This window comes from Anomalospiza imberbis, chromosome 7 (assembly GCF_031753505.1).
Source record: "Anomalospiza imberbis isolate Cuckoo-Finch-1a 21T00152 chromosome 7, ASM3175350v1, whole genome shotgun sequence".
Classification (NCBI taxonomy): Eukaryota; Metazoa; Chordata; class Aves; order Passeriformes; family Viduidae; genus Anomalospiza; species Anomalospiza imberbis.
Window position 1 is genome coordinate 27,393,497 of NC_089687.1, and position 22,301 is coordinate 27,415,797.

The 22,301-nt window shown below is 38.6% G+C and overlaps 1 protein-coding gene across 5 annotated transcripts in view; it reads right to left on the reverse strand.

Annotated features, from left to right (window-relative positions):
• The window catches only part of SPATS2L (spermatogenesis associated serine rich 2 like), a 79,166-nt gene that overhangs the window by 9,472 nt on the left and 47,393 nt on the right, over positions 1–22,301 (reverse strand). For all 5 annotated transcript variants that reach the window (XM_068196236.1, XM_068196240.1, XM_068196235.1 and 2 more), the window contains 5 exons: positions 19,214–19,263; positions 18,553–18,793; positions 13,624–13,824; positions 13,010–13,145; positions 782–840 (listed from right to left, as the gene is read on the reverse strand). In XM_068196236.1, the coding sequence (XP_068052337.1) occupies positions 782–840; positions 13,010–13,145; positions 13,624–13,824; positions 18,553–18,793; positions 19,214–19,263 (687 nt within the window). The remainder of the gene's footprint in view (positions 1–781; positions 841–13,009; positions 13,146–13,623; positions 13,825–18,552; positions 18,794–19,213; positions 19,264–22,301) is intronic.

The following is a 22,301-nucleotide window of genomic DNA, read 5'->3' on the forward strand; positions in this document are numbered from 1 at the left end:
TTCATCTGCCAGGAAAAGTATAATTGTAACAATGCTTTGGTTAGAATTTGGTCTTCAATTTCTTGCTTAGCATTCTCTACTGAAACATGTCCCCCTGTATTTCCTGGGGGTAAATACAAACACTGTATCTTGGATGGAGTGTAAGACATATTGTGGTACCCTAGTACAAGGCTCATCTTGCTTCCCCCCTCCCCCACCAGAAGAGATATACATGAAAATGTAAAAACCAGAGACAACATGAAAGCCTGGAATCAGATTGACTCCCACAGATTATTAAGAAAACAGACTGCAGTGAAGGTCTGTTTTTTGATTTTTTAAAATTTTCTAATTGATAAGCTTGATCACTATCCCTTAAAGCTATGCAAGGCAACACAATAACCTACTCCCCCTACTCCCTAATTCCAGTATTCTAATTTATGTAGGTAATATAAGCAAGCAAAAAGTGATTGATAAATGGAAACAAAGTAATTAAATAACCATAGAAATGAGGGGAAAAAAAGAGTGGTCAAAAAGCTCTGATAGGTAAGCTGAAGGAGTAAGTAACTTACATCTAACTCCATATCACCTTTTGGTTTACCTTAATTTCATAATACTGAAATTTTGATGCACCATCCTCATAGAAACTACCCTGGCACATCAAAGCCTTTTCTACCTACACATATAGAGTGAAAGATGATGGAATACTGCTAACCAAATTTATGCATTGTGTTATTTTCTGCCAAACAAAACAACTGTTTCAACAGCATTCCAAAATTTCCCTGTGTATTTTTTTTTTACTTACTGGCTTCTTCTTTAACTTTATCAATTTCTGCCATTAATGACACTTCTTTGTCTACGATGCTAAAAAAGAAAAAAAAGAAAAAAAATTTTATTCATGCTAGAACTCCATCAAAATCAAAAGCTATAACTACACACAGACTTCAGACATTAAAATGGGCAGTTTTGAAATGAATAAGACTTAAAAAATTGAAGCTGAAGAAATACCTAGGCAAGCCAGCTATAAAAAATTAGTGATAATGAGTGTGTGCTGCTTTACACAAACATCTCACTGGCCTTCCCACATATCTGCAGAGATGTGGAAATCAGCCTCATCCAGCACAGCAATCCTCAAATGACTAAACAGTCTGTTTCCTAATTAAGCCAGATACACCATTGCTGCTACCTAAATTAACGCAGCTTAGGTCTCAGCACAAAACTAAGAATGAAACAAAATTAAAGACGTGTGGAATTAGCTCTTTTTCCTCCTTAGAGATATTTTTGCAAAATATGTCAGGGTAAACAAGAAAATGGTGTGTGATGTAAATAAGCATTGAAGTATCTACATAATAGAAGTCGGCTTCCTTGCCCCCTATTCCCTCCGGGACTGGGAAGGTATTTTTTCACTTTTACCTGGCCTTCCTAAAGGAATTGTGTGCCTCTCCTTTTACAAATGCTTGGTGTGCAATCTCTGACAGTGCTTACAAGCTGTCAGAGTGCAACTGATCAGGTGGGTCTGCTGAGAGCAGACAGGACATGTGCTAAGTCAGTCCCATTATGAACACGGTGACACTGTTCAGTGGAGTAACATCTCTGCAGAATGCTCTCCAGGGGACTGTGCTCTGGTGTGCCATTCTGTTTTCCCCTCACTAGAGTTTTCTTAAAGTTAAGTTCACATTTAATTAAACACCACCAATGTTAGTGTTGGTGTTTGCATAAGTGAGTAAATTCAAGCAGCTGGGGGGGAGGGAAATTGCAAAAAGTAGGTCAAACACCAGGAGTACATCTAGGCATGCACTCAAGGGAAGAGTGGAGCTCTCAACCCTGTTAGTAAAATCAACCTTAAACATTAGCTTTTGGACCCAGTGAAGACACTGAGTTATATGTGAACAGGCTTCTACTGAAGGAAGACATTACAGAAAACTTAAAACCAAAATATTTGTCTAGAACATCCTTAGCAAGAAAGGGAAGACCCTGCAGAGTTCAGTGGGCAGTAAAGACAGATAGAAACTTATAGAAATACTGAAAGGTCCTTAACTAAAACCGGGAAAGATTGGTGAGCAGGCAGTGTGGGGAACACATGACAAACACACAGCTGACAACCAAACATTCACCAGCTACAACACATTCAAGTGCCATTCATCCTTCCTTGAAATCTTCCAACCAACCTCACACGGGAGGTTTGCAACAGAAGCTCTGTCCTTGAGTTTTCTGTCCTTGAGTTTTCCCAGTCTACCATGCCTCCTGGAGAGAAGGAGACCTCTACACTGCCTCACAGTAGCCAACAAGAGGGACAGAAGGAGGTTGGCTGATGGCAAAGGTTGCAGCCAGACAACACAAACGCAGTATAACACATTTTTTTGTTTCATACAAAGAAACAAGACTACAATTATTGTTTTAGCCTGTCAGATCAATTCAGTGTGACTTACACACCAGAGGAAATAAAACAGCAGGGCTTTTTTAGGGTAGAGCAAATCAGTTAAGAGGTAGTGACAATGGAAGGACATGATTGTTCCAGTTGGCATTCAATCTCCAGGCATAAGCATTAAGCTTGAACACCAAATAAGCAGGTGAGGATTCCAGCTTGCTAATCTAAATAGTCACAGCTTCTCAGAATTAATCTATTTTCAATTAGCTTTTGTAACTACACGGTTTAATAAACTTCCTTGACTTTCAGGTGGCTGAAATGAGTCTTTTAAGTTCTTACCTATTTCTATCCTCCACAACGAGAATCTAGTTATTTTCACTACTTTCTCTTAAATTAAAAAAAAAAAAAAAAAACTGAAGATTTTTACTTTTTCTGTCTCTGTTATCAAAGTGTCTCCCTAGTGCACTACACAGGTTATATAAACATAAACTTTTGTCTGGAAAGCATTCAAGCAACAAGGTCACAACAGCAGAGCTCATCAGAAGAGTGTTTTAGTGCAGCTCTTTCCAGGATTGTTCTCTCTGCATTCCAACAACAGATCCTTAGTAAATTGGTGGCTCCCTAACATTTTATTTTGATGCTAAATAAATCCACTTTTAATACTAGAACGAAAACAAGGCCATAACAGTCCTGTATTTATCATATTTTATAGTCAAATCTTATCTGATACTAGACAGTTTTCTGCTCCTAATGTTTCATTTTGGTCTCTGACAAACATTTCAGGAAAGTGTCTGTATGTTGTAGCAGTAGAGGACAGGACTGATGAATTTAAAGAATAACCACCTGAGTACTTCTTTTCTAGCTATAAACTAACATTGGAAAAATTAAAGAATAATACAAGAGAGAAACTGTTTGGTGCCTTTGTCCATGTAAGAAACTAAGTTCCTTTAACAGACAGACCTTGAAAAGGTTTTCCTTCCCTGAAGACAATGCAGCTGTACTAATTTATATCAGCAGAGGACATGCCCTCTCTCTCTTGGCTAAAGGAAAGGAACATTAATTTTCATCTGGAAGCATACAACCACATTTCTCAGCTTGGAAACCATAAACTGCCATGTGTCATATATGGGGAAAGTTAATGTTTCTTTGGAAATGTCCTAGGCCAACCAGCACCAGCAAATGCAGAACAGAGTAATACTGCCTCCAACAAGAATTTATCAAAGTTATAAACAAATGAAAACAACAGACAGAAAACTGGAAAAAACCCTGGCCTGGGGAAAAAGAAAGACAAATGACAAAGAGAAATCTTAATACTAACATATAGAAGGAGAAAGGACAAGAACAGTGGGGAAAAATCAATGGATCAAATCTTCTCTCTCATTCCTGCTAGTATCCCACTGTTTTCACACAAAGATCCAACAGTCACTTAAACCGAACAGCTCCTTAACTTAGGAGCTCAACCATTTTTAATGCATTTTCTGGCAAAATGCTCTACTCAGCCTTAATACAGTGACTGTGATTAGACCACAGCAGAAGTGTTATTGAGAACTGCTCGAAGCTCAACACAGCAATACCTCCCAGGAAAGTATTTTCTTTTAATGCTTCTTACTGTCCTTTGGCACTAAAATGTTATATCAAGTTGGTACACTCCAGTGCCCAGCCTGCAGCCATTGGTGTGCTGTGAGAACTGGATACTGAGTGCTACAGGAACTTTCTGTACAATCAGGTATGATCAGACTTGAGCTCTAGCAGAACAAGGAACAGAATGCATTTCAGATCTAAAGACACCTGAGGGAAAACATTCTGCTAATTCCTTCCTCTCTAGTTATGTTGTTTCTCTTGCGTTTTCTACAGCTGTTTGGAACCGGGTTTAAAATCATGAACATCCTACTTTAGCTGATGTTCTGAAGAGTTCATAATCCTGTCAATTTTTTCTGATTACTCTGAGCATTAAAAAATCTGAAAGGCATTGCTGAAGCTATGCCTTCTTCTTACCTTGAGTATCAGTATCAACACCTGAACATATTTCCACATACTATATGAGACTCTGGTGACAAACACACATCTCAGAACCACTTCTTTCTTTGAATGTACCTGAATCCATGCCCTAATCATCAGTCCATAGGTTCCCCTGCCTGTAGTACACCAAACACTGGGACTCAATTCCCCCTTTCACTGACCAGACTCAAGACAGATCTGAATCAAGTGAGCCTTAATTTTATGACTCTATGACTGATGATGTAGAAAAAAACGAAGTAACATTGCTATCTCTTTCTTTTCTGTCTCCTTTCACCACACCTGTCTCCTAAAAGGACTGATTTTTCCTTTTCGTACCCCTCACATTTTCAGGATTAGGACCTGGCTACCAAACTTGAGCTATCAGCACCATATCACTGTTCACCACAGGTGAGTATCTGCAGTTTGGAGCACAGGATTTAGCACTGTTTGAGCTTAATATCCAGGTGAAATTTTGAAGTGGGGCTCAGGAGACAATTTTGTTGATGGGACAGGGCAAAGCAGAGGCTTAACACAGAGGGCATGCAAATGAGACACAGCCAGTGCTGGTGCTGTAGAGATACGAGATGCAGCAGGAGAGACAGCAGCTCTCTAGGAATCATTTTGCTGAATTGATTTTGAAGGCAAAACCAGAAGTGCCCTATTCCTGGTCAAATGGACTGCACTCATACCTTGGCCTTACCGAGGCTGGCAGGATTCACACTGGTGTAGAATGGCAAAAGAGCTGCAAATGCCAAACTACAATAAGCTGCTAGCACAGCAATGATAGGGGCAAATTATGCTGACAGCCGCTTCATTTCACAGTTTCATACTCTGAACCAATTCTGAATTTGTTCTGACATTAGTGTAAACAAAATAATCTTCCTCTAGTTTACAGCATGAAATCTATTATCTGCACAGTGCTAAAGAAAAGATATTTTCAGTCAGCTGCAATACCTCCAAATTCTACCAAAATTATTAAAGTTATTAGTGCCTCTTGAGAAAAGCTGCTTCAGATTGCCAGGCTGGCTGATTTATAGCTTTACTGATGAGAATCTTAAGGTTTCCAGATGACCAGAATCTTCTCTTTCCTTCTGCCTCTTCTAGGCATTATGACAAACCTATTGTGCCTGAAGAGATGGGGAAATAAAAAGGCCAAGCTGACATGGAGGCAAACATGCTGACACAGCTCACAAAGGTAAGTCCCAGCTGCCTGGCACAGAGGTTACTGTTAAATGTAATTCAAATGAGTCCTTTCATAACCCTGTTCAACTTCTCAAAATGCCAATTTTCTCCTTCAGGTGTTTAATAAGCTTTATTCTCCCCTGAACCAGCTTTGTGCACAGTTTGAGAATGACTTCTACTGGAGACTGAGGAAAACAGTGTCAGCTGTGGCAGGGCTCTTTATCCAGAAGGGGGAAGAGCTATTTTTTCTTGGGCATCCTCTGGAGGCTGGTTCAGCTGGAGAGCTGCTGAACACTGAGGTACAATTTGAACCCTTTTTTCATGAGGAAGTTAGAGTAGTGAGATGCTGTTCAAGCCTGACAGTTTAGGCATCAACAAAAATACAACACACTCCAGTGATGTTGCTCTGTCAAAGCTTTGGAACAGAAACCAGTAGCTCCTTGAAGCTGTGCTGACTGACAAGCTGCTGACAAGCCCAAGCAAGTTTGAGGGATGTTAGTACTGTTACTGTCTCTGCTGTGTTTGAGCTGAGGTTACTGCAAATTCATGAGATGGTCCTGATAAGCTCTGCTTTAAGTATTATGCTTTTTGTCTGGCACCTATTTCCCTTCTAGCATGAACATACTTGACCCACAGGCAGTGTGAAAAGACAACTGATAAGAATCTCTAATCCAATTGTGTATTTCACAGAAGAATCCTGCAGTCAATCCAAAAACTAGAACTGTCCCTGTCAAACTTCTGGCACAAGGAGCTAGAATGATGTGATGAGAATGTAAAGATAAAGCCCAATCACCTGTACTATGTGATTATAAGTGTTACAGGATTACTGACTAGCCATGCTATTTTGTAACTGGAGAAATGATACTTCTAGGTTTCTTTATATTAATAGGAAATATATATATATTGTAAAAAGTACCTTGTAGGAAAAGCTGGTACGTTACATACTTTGCAATGTTTCAGTAGATTATATTCTTCCAGTATTAGCTCAATATTATTGAAATATTCACAATGCTTGAAGGTTATTTGATTACCATATTAGCATATGCACAATGTTTACACAGCAAACCAGATTACATTAATTTTATACTGATCACTAGTACAGTCTGACAATAAGAAGATAAACAAAAGCTAGCACAGATCATTTTCACTGAAATTCTTCCCTCTGCAGAGCACAATCTCGTAGATCTGAAAATGTCCAAAGGCTTTTAGTTATTCAAGTTCATTTTGTGTAATTTTTTATCTACCTTCACTAACACTGTCCTCTTTAGCAGCCAGTGAGCACAGTGTGATCTGGCAAATGCACCATAATTAAAGGCCTGTTTGTAATTTTCTTTTAAGATCTCTTTACAAACAATTAGAAATTTGTTGCCTCATCACAAAAACCTGTTTAAGCTAAAAACTGACATGGAAAACCTTTTCCTGAAAGGCCATTTCTAAATTTTAGTTATTTGGAAATGAAGGCATCATCTCACAATTTGGCAGTTTTAATAATGGTGAGTATGATTTGCACCATGGCTTGTTAGCATCCTGCACATTTTTACACAAACTTGTAAAGTATTTATTTCCTATTTGAGTTTCAGTTCTGATCTGATTCCTGAGGTATCTGAATACCTTACTGGTTAAATATTTTAGCCTAAACACACTCCAGCAAGGAGAAGACAGTTGTTGAGCTCCTGCTACAGAAAAGAAGTAACTTTCTCAAAAGTTCTTTCAGAAAAGAAGTAACTTTCTCAGTTGTTGAGCTCCTGCTACAGAAAAGAAGTAACTTTCTCATTGGAAAGTCGCCTCAAAGAAAGGTCTGGCTTTTTGGTGTAATGTCAGTTGAAATTTTTCAAGATAATTATTCTCTTTTTGTGTTTAGTAAGCTAGATTTCTCATTAGTCTGACAACTCTGAGATCAAAAAGGAGATAGTCACCTCTCATCCACAATGACATGCACAAAATCAAGAGCATACCTGCACAGCCTCAAAACCTGTGTGTTCTGTGTTTTACTGAGCATGACAACCACACCTGTGAATGACTGGGAGGGAAGAGGGGAGACACCTCTTGCCATAAAATACAGACAACAGCTAAAAAATAATGTAATCCACCGTTGAACCTCATCTCTTTAACCTAGCTTCACAAACTTGTTAAAAAAATACCGTGATGAAGAAAGTAATTGTAAAAGGCAAAGGGGTCAGAAGGGGGACTTATGTATCTCACTAAAACCTAACTCCCCGCAGTTCCAAGAACTCTGTTTTCTCCACTAATGCACAGCAAGGGTGATCCCAGACTGCTGGAGGTCATGAGAAGAATGCCAGCACAAGCCCCTCTCCCAGTGCTGCAGCTCTCCAGGCAGGTACCCAGCCTGGGGCCAGAGCTGTTGGATCAGCTTCTCCCACACCACCCAGGCAGCAGGGCCAGGGCCAGGAGCCTTGGTCAAAGCACTTATCTTTGGAAGTACCTGAAAACCCAGTGGGGCCAAGGAAACCCGAACACAAGGAGATTATTTTTATTTTCTCTGTGCTGACAAGGTTAAGGACCAGGTCACGTGACTGATGGGCAAGCAAACACAACAACTGCAAGAGGATTTGAAAACCTGGACTTTAGAGGCATAAGGACTACCAAAGGTTGGCTGTCAGACAGACAGAAACCTCAGAAGAACTGCCTGGAAATGGAGAGAAAAACAGCACAGACCTCTGTTCAGTGTAAAGCAATACTACTCCTGGCCTTTCCAGCCAGCTGCCCATCTCCAAACAATCACAGCACAAACAGGCAGCTCTCATCTGGTGCCACTGATTCTGGGCTAGGGGTGACAGAAAACCATCATCTTTTCAGTTTGTCAAGTAGGGGTCCCATAAAGGGGCAACTGTGTTCTCACTGTTCTGCAACTGTGAGCACTGGCACCACTGCTCACTACCCCACTGAGTCAGTACAGACACAACTATGTCAGTACAGATGTAATTCTGTTCTTTTAGATTACTTCTTCCCTCATTCAACCACTCCTCTGCCTTCTATTTTAACTTAGAAAACAATATAAAAACTTTTTAATTTTCCCCAAACATAGAGCAAATGCTTTCCAATTGTTACCCTGAATCTATTTTATTTTTAAACTGTCAGTATTGCCAAACTCCATCCTCCCAGCACTATGTCAGAATCATTTTTTATCTTGCCTATGGTAAAGGTTTCAACTACTTTTTCTTCACTCCAAAAACTCAGTTGTGTTGATTTTCATGCTCTTTACACAGCACTGGACGTATCAGCATGTTACAAAAGAGCAGAGGAGGTTTTATTTATGTGGTTCAGTTCCACATGCAGTGTAATTAAACCTGGTTCTTACTGTTTTCTATAGACCATTTGTGGCTGGCAGCAAACCATATGGGCAAGTAGCAGATGTTCCCTTTTAGTATTCCATATGACTGTATGAATGCCCAATATGTGAAAATTATTTTCTGGCAAGAGGTGTTGTGGGGAACTGTGGCTCCTTTTGTGCTCTACACATTTCACTCAGATTTCCTGGGGCTCTCCTTTTATCCCCAGGATGGTTATTCAGTCTCTTGGTGGAAAAGAAGTGAGAACACAGTTAATGCATGCAGGTTTTAAATTTGGCAACAAATGTCTCAAGTGCACTCTAGTGAGAGGAGAGTTCATTTAGCTTTTTTTAACCTTCCCCTGTAACTTAAGGACTATTTGGTAGCCTTCTTTTCTGTGCTCTGCGGTACCCTGGGACATGGCTACACTCTGATATATTTTATATTGAAGTAGTAAGAGAAGCACCTTATGTTCTCACGGACACCAATGTTTTCCTGAAAACCATACAGCAAAGCTGAATGCAATGAGGACAAATACTGGATCAAGAGCTATTATGAAGAAGATTTTTCTCTGAATTTTCAGGCCCATGTGAGCCTGAGGAACACTGCCCTTCAGCTTGCTTTGCCAAATGCTCTCATAACCTTGAAAAAGCAATGCCACAGAAAGCCAGCAAGAGCAGGGGTGACCAGAATGCTGGATCACAGCAGGAGCACAATCCACATGAGACTGCATAAGACTTCTTCTGGGGCTAAGTGCACTGCCCTGCCTTTATAGCTTGTAAAATGCTACAGAGTCTTCTGGCATTAAAAGAACTGAATAAATGCAAGCTGTTATCACTTCTTCTGAGCACACAGAGAATTACTCCAGTTAGCAGAAACTTCAGTAAGGCTCTTTAAGAAAGAGGAAGCAATCCCAGTGCAATGTTCTTAAATAAACATCTTTCTGGGATTTTTATTTTCCCCATTTTACTACAAAGTCAAAACTGAAGTAAGCATTGCATTTCCCCCCCAAGCTTTTACAGAGGTTCACAGCACATTTGCTCCTTAGCACTATTTTTCAGATTGTGGGAGGGCATGCACTATTTTGCCAGATAGGTGACTTTTTAAATAGCAGCCTATTACATGTTCAGGAGTAACTTCCCTACTGGCTAGATCAAGCTGTGAAAAATCAGCCAGAGAGAAACATGGATTTTCACTGGCAGCTATCACTCAATAGTTTCTGCTGTTAAAAGGAGAAGTTCTTGTGAATGATTCTGCTGAAGCTTTCAGGATATCTTAGGCCACATGTGCTATTCATTTAACTCCGTAATAATGGTTTCATTTACTGTCTGGAAGTAGGAGGAAGATACATGATATTATCTTTGCATTCTCCTTTCTGTGATTGGTAAAATAAGGAAAGATTAAAAAAACCAAACCAGATTGTCAGAAAGTCAAAAGTATTACTGACTCTTGCAGTGCAATTTTTATTCTGACTTTGATAGTAAAAAAGGACACAAAAGTGGTCTCATATCCTATTATCAAAGGAAGAAAAGTAAACCCAAAAGAGACAAATTAGTATGTGTTTCAGCATTCAGCTGCAATGCAAGATAAAAGCTTCTGACTTCATTTAGCTTCACTAAAACCCCTTAGGTGGTGACAGCTGTGTCTAACAGGAAGGGGTTGTTGTACTGAGCTCATTCCAGTGTTCCTGGCAGTTCTGTACACAGACAGCACTTGGTGGCTGTTGATCTGCTGTCCATCTCAACCAGCCTACACTCCAGCAGGAACTGGGAGAGGAATCTGGAAAAAGCTTTGGAATCACAATCACAATGGAGACCTGACATCATGCCCTTGCTTTGGTCAATCCATAGCATTCTGGGTGCAACAGTTTAACTGAATTCCTTAAATTTTTCATGACAGACAAGCTGACTGTGTCACAGTGAAACTCCACACCAAAGGAGGGTAATAAATATGCTCACTTAAAACCTTATCCTTCTGCTAGCACTGGGGATGTTTTGTTCAATTCTGGAGCAAGGAAACTCCCATGTAAATAACACACACTAAACCATGCAGCTCAGGAATAGAATGTGATCCTTGTATGAGGTCTGAAGCTGTATCTATCACTGGTTTGGGGGATTTCTACCCGAATCCAGTAAATCTACACCAGTTGTCAGGGAGTTTTCGGAAACAAGGCATTAAAACAGCTGTGCCTATCTTCCTCCAAGTTTAGGCCAAAAGATCATAAGAAATATCACAAAACTCTCTTTAATTTTAGCAAAGATGGTGTTAAAGTCAGGCAGTTTACTGTTTAAACAAAAAATCTACTTAATTCATTTGAAGAAAAACCTAAATGTTAGACTTATGAGCTGCCAAAAGCAACATAGCCAGCACTGAGATTTCTATAAACATCTCCTGACACTGTACTGTCCTCATTGCAATGTTATGCTGAGGCACAAATATTCAGACCACAGATCTGTTAGATTCTAGAGCTTCCAGCAGACTCCACTTCAATAATTTAGGCACTGAGGCTGGTAGGAGGCAAAATGAAATGAAGCCTATTGAAAAGTTTTTCAGGCTATTTTCATAAGTTTAAGTACTTGCATTTACAAACTCTTTTGGGGTATTTTAGTATTAGGCAATACACTTTACTGTTTTTGAATATGAAAATATGAATAATGAAACTATGAATACATGAAAAATGAAGAATTTCAGTTCTGAATTTACTACCTTCTTACTACCTTCCTGCACTTTTAGATCATGACAGAATTCTAAGTCTGTTCTGTGACCAGAGTGACGATTCCTTAAAGACTGAATTGCCTGTGACTGCCTGCAGCCAAGGTGAGACATGTGACTTAAGATATTTTTAACACTGCTACCAAAAATAAAAAAGTTTGTGTGAACCACTCAGCAAATGAGATCCAACTATAGTTTTCTCAGAGAAAAGGTCCCCTCTGAGAACGACCAAAAAAAGGTGGAAGAAGTTGATGAACTCTGCTCAATTTTTCTGTCCCAACAATCTTATTACTACATGGAAGTTCATAAGCAAAAATCACTGTATTGGCTCCAGAACAATCCTTACAACATTACTGAGTTTAGTACAACAGGTGATCACAGCTCATATTCAGTGGAGAGACAGAAACACAGCTCTCCCTGCTATACTGTAAAGTATACTGGGGGCTCAGTGAACCAGAATCTTCCCCAAAATCAGCTCAGCAGCACTTGCCTTTTCTGCCCATAGAGAAGTGGAGCCCCAATGGCCCTAAAGTTACTTCAGATGCATCTTTGAAGACAATGATTACACCACTGAAGTCCAAAGTTAACAAACTTCTGCCAATACTACTACTTTTTTATAAGATATGCTCATAAAAATACTGACAAATACTGTGATTGAATTAAAGGGAAAAGGTTTTTCACTCATCTCTGATTTGTAACCAAGTATTGTACATTTTAACATAATTTATTCTATTTAATCCAACATTGCCTAATACATAGGTTTTATGTGACATCTATGTTTAACCGAGGCAGAGTGAAGATCAAAGCAGAAAATACTTTTCTATGACAAGAAAATATCAAATGTGCAATTATTTCTGCTCTAAGTTTTCAAAGGGTGTAGGTATACATGCTGAAGATCACCAGTAATCAAAATTATATTAAAAAAATAGATTCAAGACATAAAAAAAAAGAATGAACTAGAGATACTAATTGGAAATTAAATAATGGATGGGAAACCTAGGATGAACTATGAGGGAAAGTTAAGAGAACAATGGTAGGATAAGAAGCAAAGATGATGGGACATGAAGAGACAGTTAAAGACTGTCTGCCAAAGGAGGTAAGATCAAAGATGCAGTATAGAAAGAAGAGATTTAAAGAAGGTAAAAGAGACTTCAGAAAATCCCAGACAGGATATTTAGAACAGCTTTCATTTGCTCATATATGTTGCCACTGAATATGATACAAAATAATTAAGTCAAGATGGATAATTTAAGAGTAAAAAAATCTGAGTTTTTTTCAAAGAACTTTATGTATGTATACAATTTATGCATATACTTCCTGGTTGGTGAGGAGTGTCATTACTTAATGGCACCATGTTTTTTTTTTATGAAACCAAATGCTGCAAACAAAGAGGGTGTAAGTGACCCATCCCCACTAATGCCAGTGGCTTAATTAGTCCCTTTTCTAAGTGGAGCTGATGGATCCCTGCAGCTGATTTACCTACCAGCTGTGTAATTCTGCAAAAGCAGCTTTGATCTTCTTCACTGAATTATCCACTTCCTCTTTGATCATCACACGATATCTGGTTAGAGAAACAGTGCAACGCTGCAAGTCTTTTACTGACTTTTCAATGTTTGGCCCTAAAATAGAAAACAAAAATTGCACGGTAGTCAGAAAGTTGGTTTTAGTTTTTCTGAATGAGGCACCAGGAATATTTCAATATATTATTTGCCCAGATTAGAATTAAGTCTGAAGTTTATTCTACTGAAGTCCATAAGTCCAACTTTTTCATAGTCCCTCCCTAGTGCTCTTCAGTTTCTAAACAGGTTTGCTGAAATGCATCCCCCAAATCAAATATTAGAAAGGCATTCAAATAATAATAATAATAATAATAATAATAATAATAATAATAATAATAACAACAACAACAACAACAATAATTCAAATTATTCAGTTTAATATGTTAAATAGAGCTTAAATAGTTTAATTCATTTTGTTATAATTCTGCTTGTACTTTCCAACACATCTCTTTTTAACTTTTGTAAATTCAGAGGTTTTTTTCCTGGAGGCCTCAGCTGTTTTTGACCTCAAAACACAGGAACCAGGGACCCAATTTACCTCTTTTTTTGACTGAATCATCTGTCTTTGTTTCAAATTGGGTTGACACATTGGGTGATTTAACTGAGGAAGATTTTGACTTTGGCCTGCCTAGGTTACACTGGAGTTGAACTGATGACTGAAGGGGCTCATGCTGTTCTACTCCATTCACAGTCTTTGGGTTTGATTCCACAGATACTTTCTGGTGTTCTCGTTCTCTGTCTGAAAGAAAGCATTAAGGAAGAAAACAGGGAGTTGTAAGATTAAGAAAGGTATGAAGCCTTACTGTTAAGTCAGAATGACTTTATGTGTTAAGTCAGAATGACTTTATGGTGTTCTCCTGCACGCATTCCACAGAACCTCAGAGAGCTATGACAACAAACGAAATTGTTGTGGTAATTAAACACTAATTGGAACACTTCCTTATTTCAACAGTGTATAAAAGAAAAACTCAATAAAAAAATCAACTCTTTCATGCCAATGGGGAAAACACCTCATAACATAAAAAGCATGCTACCAATTACAATATTTGTCCAAATATGTGTATATATATATAGCACACAAAAAAAAGTGTTCCTAATTTTACTAAAAGCATTTTAAAAACACTGGCTAAACATTGATACCTGAAATACTTACCTTGCCTGACTACAGATTTCTATCAAAAGCTGCTGCTAAGAGGAACCAAGCAGGAAATGAAAAGTATCTCAAAGATTAGGCTCCTGGGCTCAACAGCTTCAGAGGGATAAGATAACAATGCCTCAGACTATTTGGCTGCCACAAGACAACCTGGTTTCCTCTTTGCAAAACTTCAAAGGGATTCAAGAAACTAGGATCATAACAGAGGAACAAGCAGCCAAAGCATGACTGTGAAAACTGACAGGCAAGGCCAGCTATTACTGCCACTCTGAATTTTAGTTAAGGAAACAAGCATAGAAAGTGATTTCTTGTGTTAACTCATTTTTCTAATTTCTGTACTCACTTCAATGAATGAATGAGTCTTCATTCTGAAGATGCTTTTTATGCATCACTTTATTCAACTGATGATGCATGGTGCCTGGAGAAAAGGCACTTGTCAGATTAACAGCTGGATGACAGTCCATGGAATGGGATAAACACTGCTGGGATTGAGTGATATCACATGGACAGGCACAGCATATCAACGAGTGACTTCCTTCTGCCCTGGCTGGGCATTAGGTGGAAAACGCATCTTGGTATATTTAGTGGCAACCATGTAACACCAGAGGAACAGGGAGGAACATCAGTGCTCACATTTTAAATCAGCTTTTAAGGGCTTTAAAAGGTTGAGTCTGAGAACAGAAAAGCTATCTTGCATAAAACAGTATGTAAGAAAGTAATGAAAGAAGTCAAAGAAACCTGTGAACCTGTGAAAGCAAGAAACACCAGTAATGCAGTGCTCTGAACATGTCAAAGGTTTGATGCCAACGCCAGTCTCACATGCACTGAGGAACACTCCTGTGAGAGAATTGCCACTAACCCTGTTCAACTCTGGCTGCATCTCACACTAATGCAAATAGAACATTCCTTATAAATCAAGGCTTTCTATTCTCAGTTGAGGCTGCCCTTGCTACATAACTAACAGCTAATTAGAAACCAGCAATCTATCAGCTAACCTATAAAGAAAGGCCAGGGCTCTTCAGGTTCTGTCCCTAAGATTTGATCTTCTGAAATTTGTTGTTAACCTGCATAACTGTTTTTACTGCACTTAACTGGCAGCTTTGGTACACTTGTCAAGACAAATTACAAACTTGACAGCCTAAAGATCACCTAGAACACCAATTATACTCTAAATTAAACTTTTTGATCATCTTTTGTCTGCAATATACTTTTACTCTGCTTCTTCCAAAACTACACACGAGCTGCTTTGAAAACCGGCAGAAATATGACCAACATAGGCTAGCAAGTAGCAGCAACAGTAGTTTTGTATGCTGCAACTTTCAAATATGACTGAAGATAATCAACACAACTAAAAATAGATTGAGAAAGTCTGCAGCAAGTCTCTGAAGACTTGTACCAGCTAAGACACACGTGTAACAAAATCTAGGTACAAAGTCTGTCAAATATCTGCAAGAGAAGTCGAAAACCTGGTAAGAGTAACTTCAAGTAAGCTGTTACATGGTTCAGTATGTGGTGTCTTGTAACTTCAGCAGCAGTCTATTGTGTGACATCTGCTGTATTAACAGTCAAGTATGACCATACCTGCCAGTTAATGGCAGCAGCCCAGGTTACCTTGCTCTCAAATATGCTGAGCTGCCATCTTCAAAATGAGTGGTTTATCTTTTTGCAGCAGCTTGCCATTCAACACTTCAAATCAAGTGAACCTCAGAGATTCTTTGGCTGAAGGAAGAAAAAAGCCGTATGTTCCCTGAGACATAAATAGGAAGTTTGAAAGATTAATTAAAAATCTTCCTACATGAAAAGTAAGCAGGGGAGAGATCAGGATCTGATTTTACCAAGGTCCCTGCAAAAGCAATAGCACGGCAAGGCAGCAGTAAATATCCTTTCAGTGCATTCACACTGCTTCTTTATAAGGCAATACACAGCAAGGGTAACAGCAATTAAAGATGTCTAACCAAAAGAAAGATCGAATAATGGCAAGAAGTAAGCATACCTGAACTAAAGGCAAATAGCCAAATGTTTCCCTCCCTAATTTTCTGTGGAGAAATGCTGCATTCTCCCTTCTGGCTCCTGAAGCTCCTTCCAGGCTGCCAGGATTTTATGGCTCTCAAAGTCCTCACAGACTGGGAATTGATATAGGCAAAGCTTAAACCTTCCTGGTTCCTCATGGGGAGGAAAGTATTCCTCCCCATCAGACACCTCAACAGACACCTCAGCACTCTCAGCAGACACCTATGATCCTTCTGAGCTGTGAGCCATCTGAAGGAGATGGTGAAATGACTACAGTTAACATTCACTTGATAGGGAAGGAACCAAAACAAACAAGGCAGACAAGGACAGTACAAAGGAGATTACAACACAAGAGAGAGCAATATGAAACAGGTGCACTTTGGACTCACTTCAACATTTTGCACTGCTTTAGAAGAGTCTGTATGATTAGCTCAGAAACTGCAAGGGCATAGCTGCTGGCCCCTGAAGGATCCTGATCACTTCAGCACAAATGTAACAATATGAATATAGGTGGCTTTTGACCCTAAGTAAGTAGTTATTGTACTGACTGCAAAGAAAAGGATACTAGTGCAATTGAAAGTGAAGAAGAAATTCTTTTCTTCTATTAAAAAATTCGCCAGGAAATTATTTTACTATGTAAGGGGAACTTTAATATTCAAGTTTCAGGTCTTCCTTTCTCTCTATTTCTTTTCCTTTCTTTTCTGCCTTTTTTTTTTGAAAGCTCTCTCCCCTTGTTATTGAAATATGAGAGATGTGTTTAAGTTGAAAAAAAATTGTAAAGCTATGATAATTTCTCATTTGCCACTTGCAAAAGCAAAGAAAAATTTTGAGATACTTTTTGCCCTTTATATGTACAACTAACTCTTACCTGTTTCAAAGAGGAAAAAAAGCAAGATTCAATCCCACTTACCCATAAAAAGATCACTAACAGCATGAGTACTCTTCTTGCATTCGTACCCCCTAGAAAACACTCCCCATGCACAGGCAATTAAGTCTACATATCTTTATTCATGCATGCCACTCTAAGAAGTCTGATTTATACAACAAATGTTTGTGTCTTGCAAAATAAGTGGCAAAAATGCTTTTGGTATTATGGAAATGCATAATTCAAAAATGCCACTCTAAGAAGTCTGATTTATACAACAAATGTTTGTGTCTTGCAAAATAAGTGGCAAAAATGCTTTTGGTATTATGGAAATGCATAATTTTCTGGCTTATGGCATATTTTATCCAAAGTTAAGTGGAAGTCTAGCAAGGGCTGGGAGCATATCTCTGGTTCTTAGTGAGGCATCAAAATTTTAGGACAAAATTTCTTGGTAAGTAGTTTGTTTGGCTGCTATAGGTTGCATAGTCTTCATTTAATTAACCAGAGGCTGGCACCACTAAAGTAATCTGAAAGCAGCAGATAATTCATTTCAGGACAATTATTACTTTGGCGCATTCCTTTAAAATGCGGTTTGAGACCTGTATTTGCAACCATGGAAAAAGGGATTTCAAGGAAAGGTCTCAAGACGCAGGAAGAAATTACTAAGAGCAGCAATAATTCAGGCCTGTCAGGTGTCTGAAACGTGAAGAGCTGAAGAAACAGTACAAGTACTAACAACAATTAAATATGAGCTTTATGAACTTGTAGGCAAAAGCGTTCACAGAGCTTCTGCCCCAGAGCAGCGAGTTTGTTCACACTGGTGGGGAGTAATCGTAACTCTGTACTTAACCACAGTGAGGAAGAAGAACCTTCCCTGTTACTGCCCCTCCCAGTTTCAGAAATGGTAACTAGATAACTAGACCCTGTGAGAAACTAAGTGCCTTTCCACACCACAAAGACCCTCCCTTCCCTGCTAAGAAAAGCCAGTGGAGGTTCTCTGGGACTAGTCTGTGTAGGGAAGATGAGAAAATGAAAAAATTGACTAGTTTGGACTAAGCAATAAAAAATCCAGTAATATGCCACAAGCTCATAGTACTCAGATATCTTTACCCCATATGAGGGACTTAATCATTTTACTAACAATTTGACACTCAAGCCACTTTCTAACCCTGCATTCTTCTATATTTCTTCTACCTGTAATATTCTGTATCAGCTGGGCTGTCTATAGGAGAAGAAATACATTTTACAAGGAAACATATTATAGGATGAACAGTGTGCAGATATAAATCTATTGGCATGACACTGATAGTTATGTGCATTATTTTTCCACAAAAACATCTCTACAACATCTTCATGGCAATAAAAACACTGTGATCTTTATGTTAATGAAGGCTTGGCTACTGCCAGTTGGAAATGTGCTCTCTGTCAGAGGAACTGACCTCTGATTTCTGGACAGTCCAGTGCCGACCCTACAAATGCAGAGCCTTTGTTCTCAAGAGAAGTGGTTTCCAGTTTCTGATTGGCAGAACCACGGCCAGAGTTGTCCTTAGGGCATCCATTCATATGACAATCATTTATTCGCTGAGGCTCTTGAGATGCCTTCTCAGGTCCACTATTCTTGTTTTTAGGATCTTTATTGCCTTGGTGCTGTTTAGATTTGCTTCTTTTTCTCCTATTATTCTAAATGGAGAAATATCACAAGAACAGAAATATCACTCAATGCAAATCGTACAAACTCAAAATACAATCAGTAAATTGAGCACTGCAAGTGACTGTGGCTATCCAGTATATAGTTTCTTACTAAAAGTGTGTCTGTGCATGGGCTGTTTTGGGATTTGTCCTGTGCTTGTCCAGGTTCCCACACCCAGGTACGCGCATATGCTGTCCCAGAAATTCGCTGAGAACACTGGGATTAGTGAGACAATGACAGAAGAATAGGATTAAAAATAGTACACACATTTGCTTTCAAGTACTGTCTACAGGAGTGAATGAAGTCACCTGTGCTGGAAAAGGCCAAGTACTGACCCAAAGTAGCACAATTCATGTACAGACAACTGATAAGTGATTTAAATGCCTTGACTCTCAAGAGCAAGTTCTTACCTTCTTTCTCCCTGTCATATTCCATTCCTTTAGAACTTGAGCTGCGCTGCCTAGAGAAAGATAAAACATTTCAACAGAAGTTCAGCTATGAAAAAGAATCAGTGTGCTCATGATCAGTTTCTAGTATCCTAGATGAGGAGCATTTCAATTTGTTGTGAATTCTCTTATGTGGGGAGAACAAAATGGACATTGCTGCCTTTCTCCTTCTCAGTTACCTGTTTTGATTTCACTGCTTACACTGGATAGTCTACTTGGCACTACTGGCTTTTTATGGACTTAATTGCACAAAGTGATTTTGTGCCTAACTTAAAACACTAGCAATAACACCCAGAAAAATGAGCACTCAAATCTCTTACCTGAAAAAGAAAGTATCTCAGCACCCAGAGTCAACAGTGAGTACACTAAATAGTCCACCCTGAGCATCTGAAAGTTTAAAAAACTTTTGGCATTTTTATCACATATTTTCTATGTGTTACCTGTCGTCTTCAGAAGACTTAAGAGTATGAAAAGTAAAGAATTAGCATCCAAAAGAGTAATTTTGGGGACTCTTGCATAAAATCTGCATCACACAAATGCAGGAAACTTAGGCCTGGCAGAAAAGATTGGTAAACAATTATACTGAAAAGTAATTAGTTATACTTGAAATTCTGCCTGTCAGCCATAAATGAGTTGCTTAGATAAATTTATGGAACAAACTAGGCAGAGCCTTGGTCAGACCAGCGCCTGCTGCCATATTAGAAGAAAACTCTTCTCCTAATTAACACCATAATTTTGTTCTCCTGTAGCCTAATGCTGAAAAGAGATCTCATGGTAAGCATGCAGTCTGAATTGTCATCCAAACTACTATGGCAGCATCTGCTACAATAATATTTTTAATCACCAGCAGGTTAAAGGTCTTCTGCTTGAATTGAACACTTTACCATCACATCAGAAATCTAGTAAATAATTATTTGCATTTTCAAGTGCATTTCATACTCAGCAATTCTTCTCAATCCTTTCAGCAAAATCTTGATATTAGAATTGAGAAGAATTGCTGTTTTCAGACCACCATGAGTTGTCAACCCATATTCAGCCAAAGACATGTGAGGTTTTCAGATGTACCAAAATTACTTTTCTATGACAATAAACCAGATCCAAGATTGAATGGTGAGGCTGTCACACACAATAGGAAAGATTACGTATCTTGCTAAGCCAAATCTGTTAAATTGTGAAAAAACTTGCATGGAATCCATCAAAGCCATGTTTTATTTGCTAGATGACACAGCAATGCAGATAGAAGGCTAAGACAACTTCTATTTTGTATATAACTGTATACATATTTACAGTTAGTTACACACACACTTATGTACATATAAGTACAATTCCCCCTCCTAAAGGTACATCATCTTTTGACAGGCACCATGTTTCTGTATGAAGTAATAAACATTTGCTCCCCATTTTACTCCATGCTGCTGAAAATATGTGATTTCATGTGACAGCTTTGATAACTGTTTGCACAGTAGCAACCAACATCCTTTATGTGTTGGCTGGTGGTGTCTTTGCTTTGCTTCCCTGTGAATACTATGCATGCTGAGAGTTACTTCGGGGATGCATCCAGCTAACCTGTGTTTCTTCCAATTAGAAATGCATTAACTGTCCAAATCCCAAAGCCCTCATTTGAATCCACCAGTATATTTTCCTGAACACATCTACAAAGCAGCTGAACAGACCTTCTAGTTATGCTTAATTAGATAAACTAGCATAGCAAATAAAACATTTGAACCCTCTTCCATTTAAATAAAATTTCACACATAGAATAAAATTCATAACAGAGGCGTCACCTAAATGTCACTCCAGATATGAAGCAGGATAGGAAACTAAATTTGAATATTTCTTGATTCAGCAAGTAGCACCTCTGAGAGAAGCACTGCATGGAGGTGGCTCAACCTTTCCCCTCAGCATGGCCACCCCAATGTTTTTCATTGCAGGACTCCTCAGCGAGTGTTATTTCAATCTTAGCAATTTTTGTCATTCATGTGGAAAAACATTTCAATTATTCATTCTATACACAGTGGCAACTACGTATCTTTTCTGCTCTTTCCAGACAGTAACAAATATTAGCAATTTTCATATACTCCCTCACAAAGACTTCTGAACAGTAATCATGAACTGGTGAAGTTCAAAGATCATCTGAACTCAGGTATAACAGCTTGCTTTTCTTCATGACTTTATTGCACTTCTTGCAAAGCTTGTGTTTGCCCTGTTTCTTCCTTACAGCAGGTGATGACACATGGCTGCGAAAGCACTTACCCTTTTGGGGAACCACTGGAAACAATTCATAAGTCACAAGCAAGCTATGGTGATTTATAACAAAATAAAGGGAAAGCAACTTGCTGAATAGTCATCAAACAACTCTCCACTACCTTCCCCAGGACAAATTACAGGAAAACAAAATTATTGTTCATTAGATGCATCACACTTTCCTTTTTCTCTGTGTGTATGCACAGACAAATGCAATAATACATCCCTCAGAATGTAACTGTCTGTGCAACTGCCTGAAGCAAAAAGAACCATATAGATCTGATGGAAGAATTTTGATAAATTAAAAAATAGTCCAGTTTGCTTGCATCTGCTTTTTGCACATTGGTAATTTCTAGTATATGATGATGCTTTTTGGCTGATAAATTTTAGTAAGTTATTTCAAATCAAACCCAAAAATATTTTGAAGTAAAATAGGCATGAATTAAACAACTTGCTAAGATAGGAAAAATGAGGCATTTTTAAGATATACAGGGCCATTTGAGACCACCGAACTTCTACTATCATTTATGCAACCCCAAGCTACAAAACTTTTGAAAAAGATTGCTCATGGTATGCCATTACTTCTGCAAAGGGTTTCTCACAGATTCTGGTGAAAGTTCAAAACACTTGACTTTATATATTTACCAGGAAAGTGATATTAAAATACAAGTGACCTTTCATTAGAGGTGGTCTCATGATGCAAAATACAAACACAGATCCAGGTTTAAATGGCTCGAACTTTCATTGGAGTCTTGGTTCAGCCATTATAAATGTCAAGGCTATTTGCAACATTAAGATTGAGGTTTGA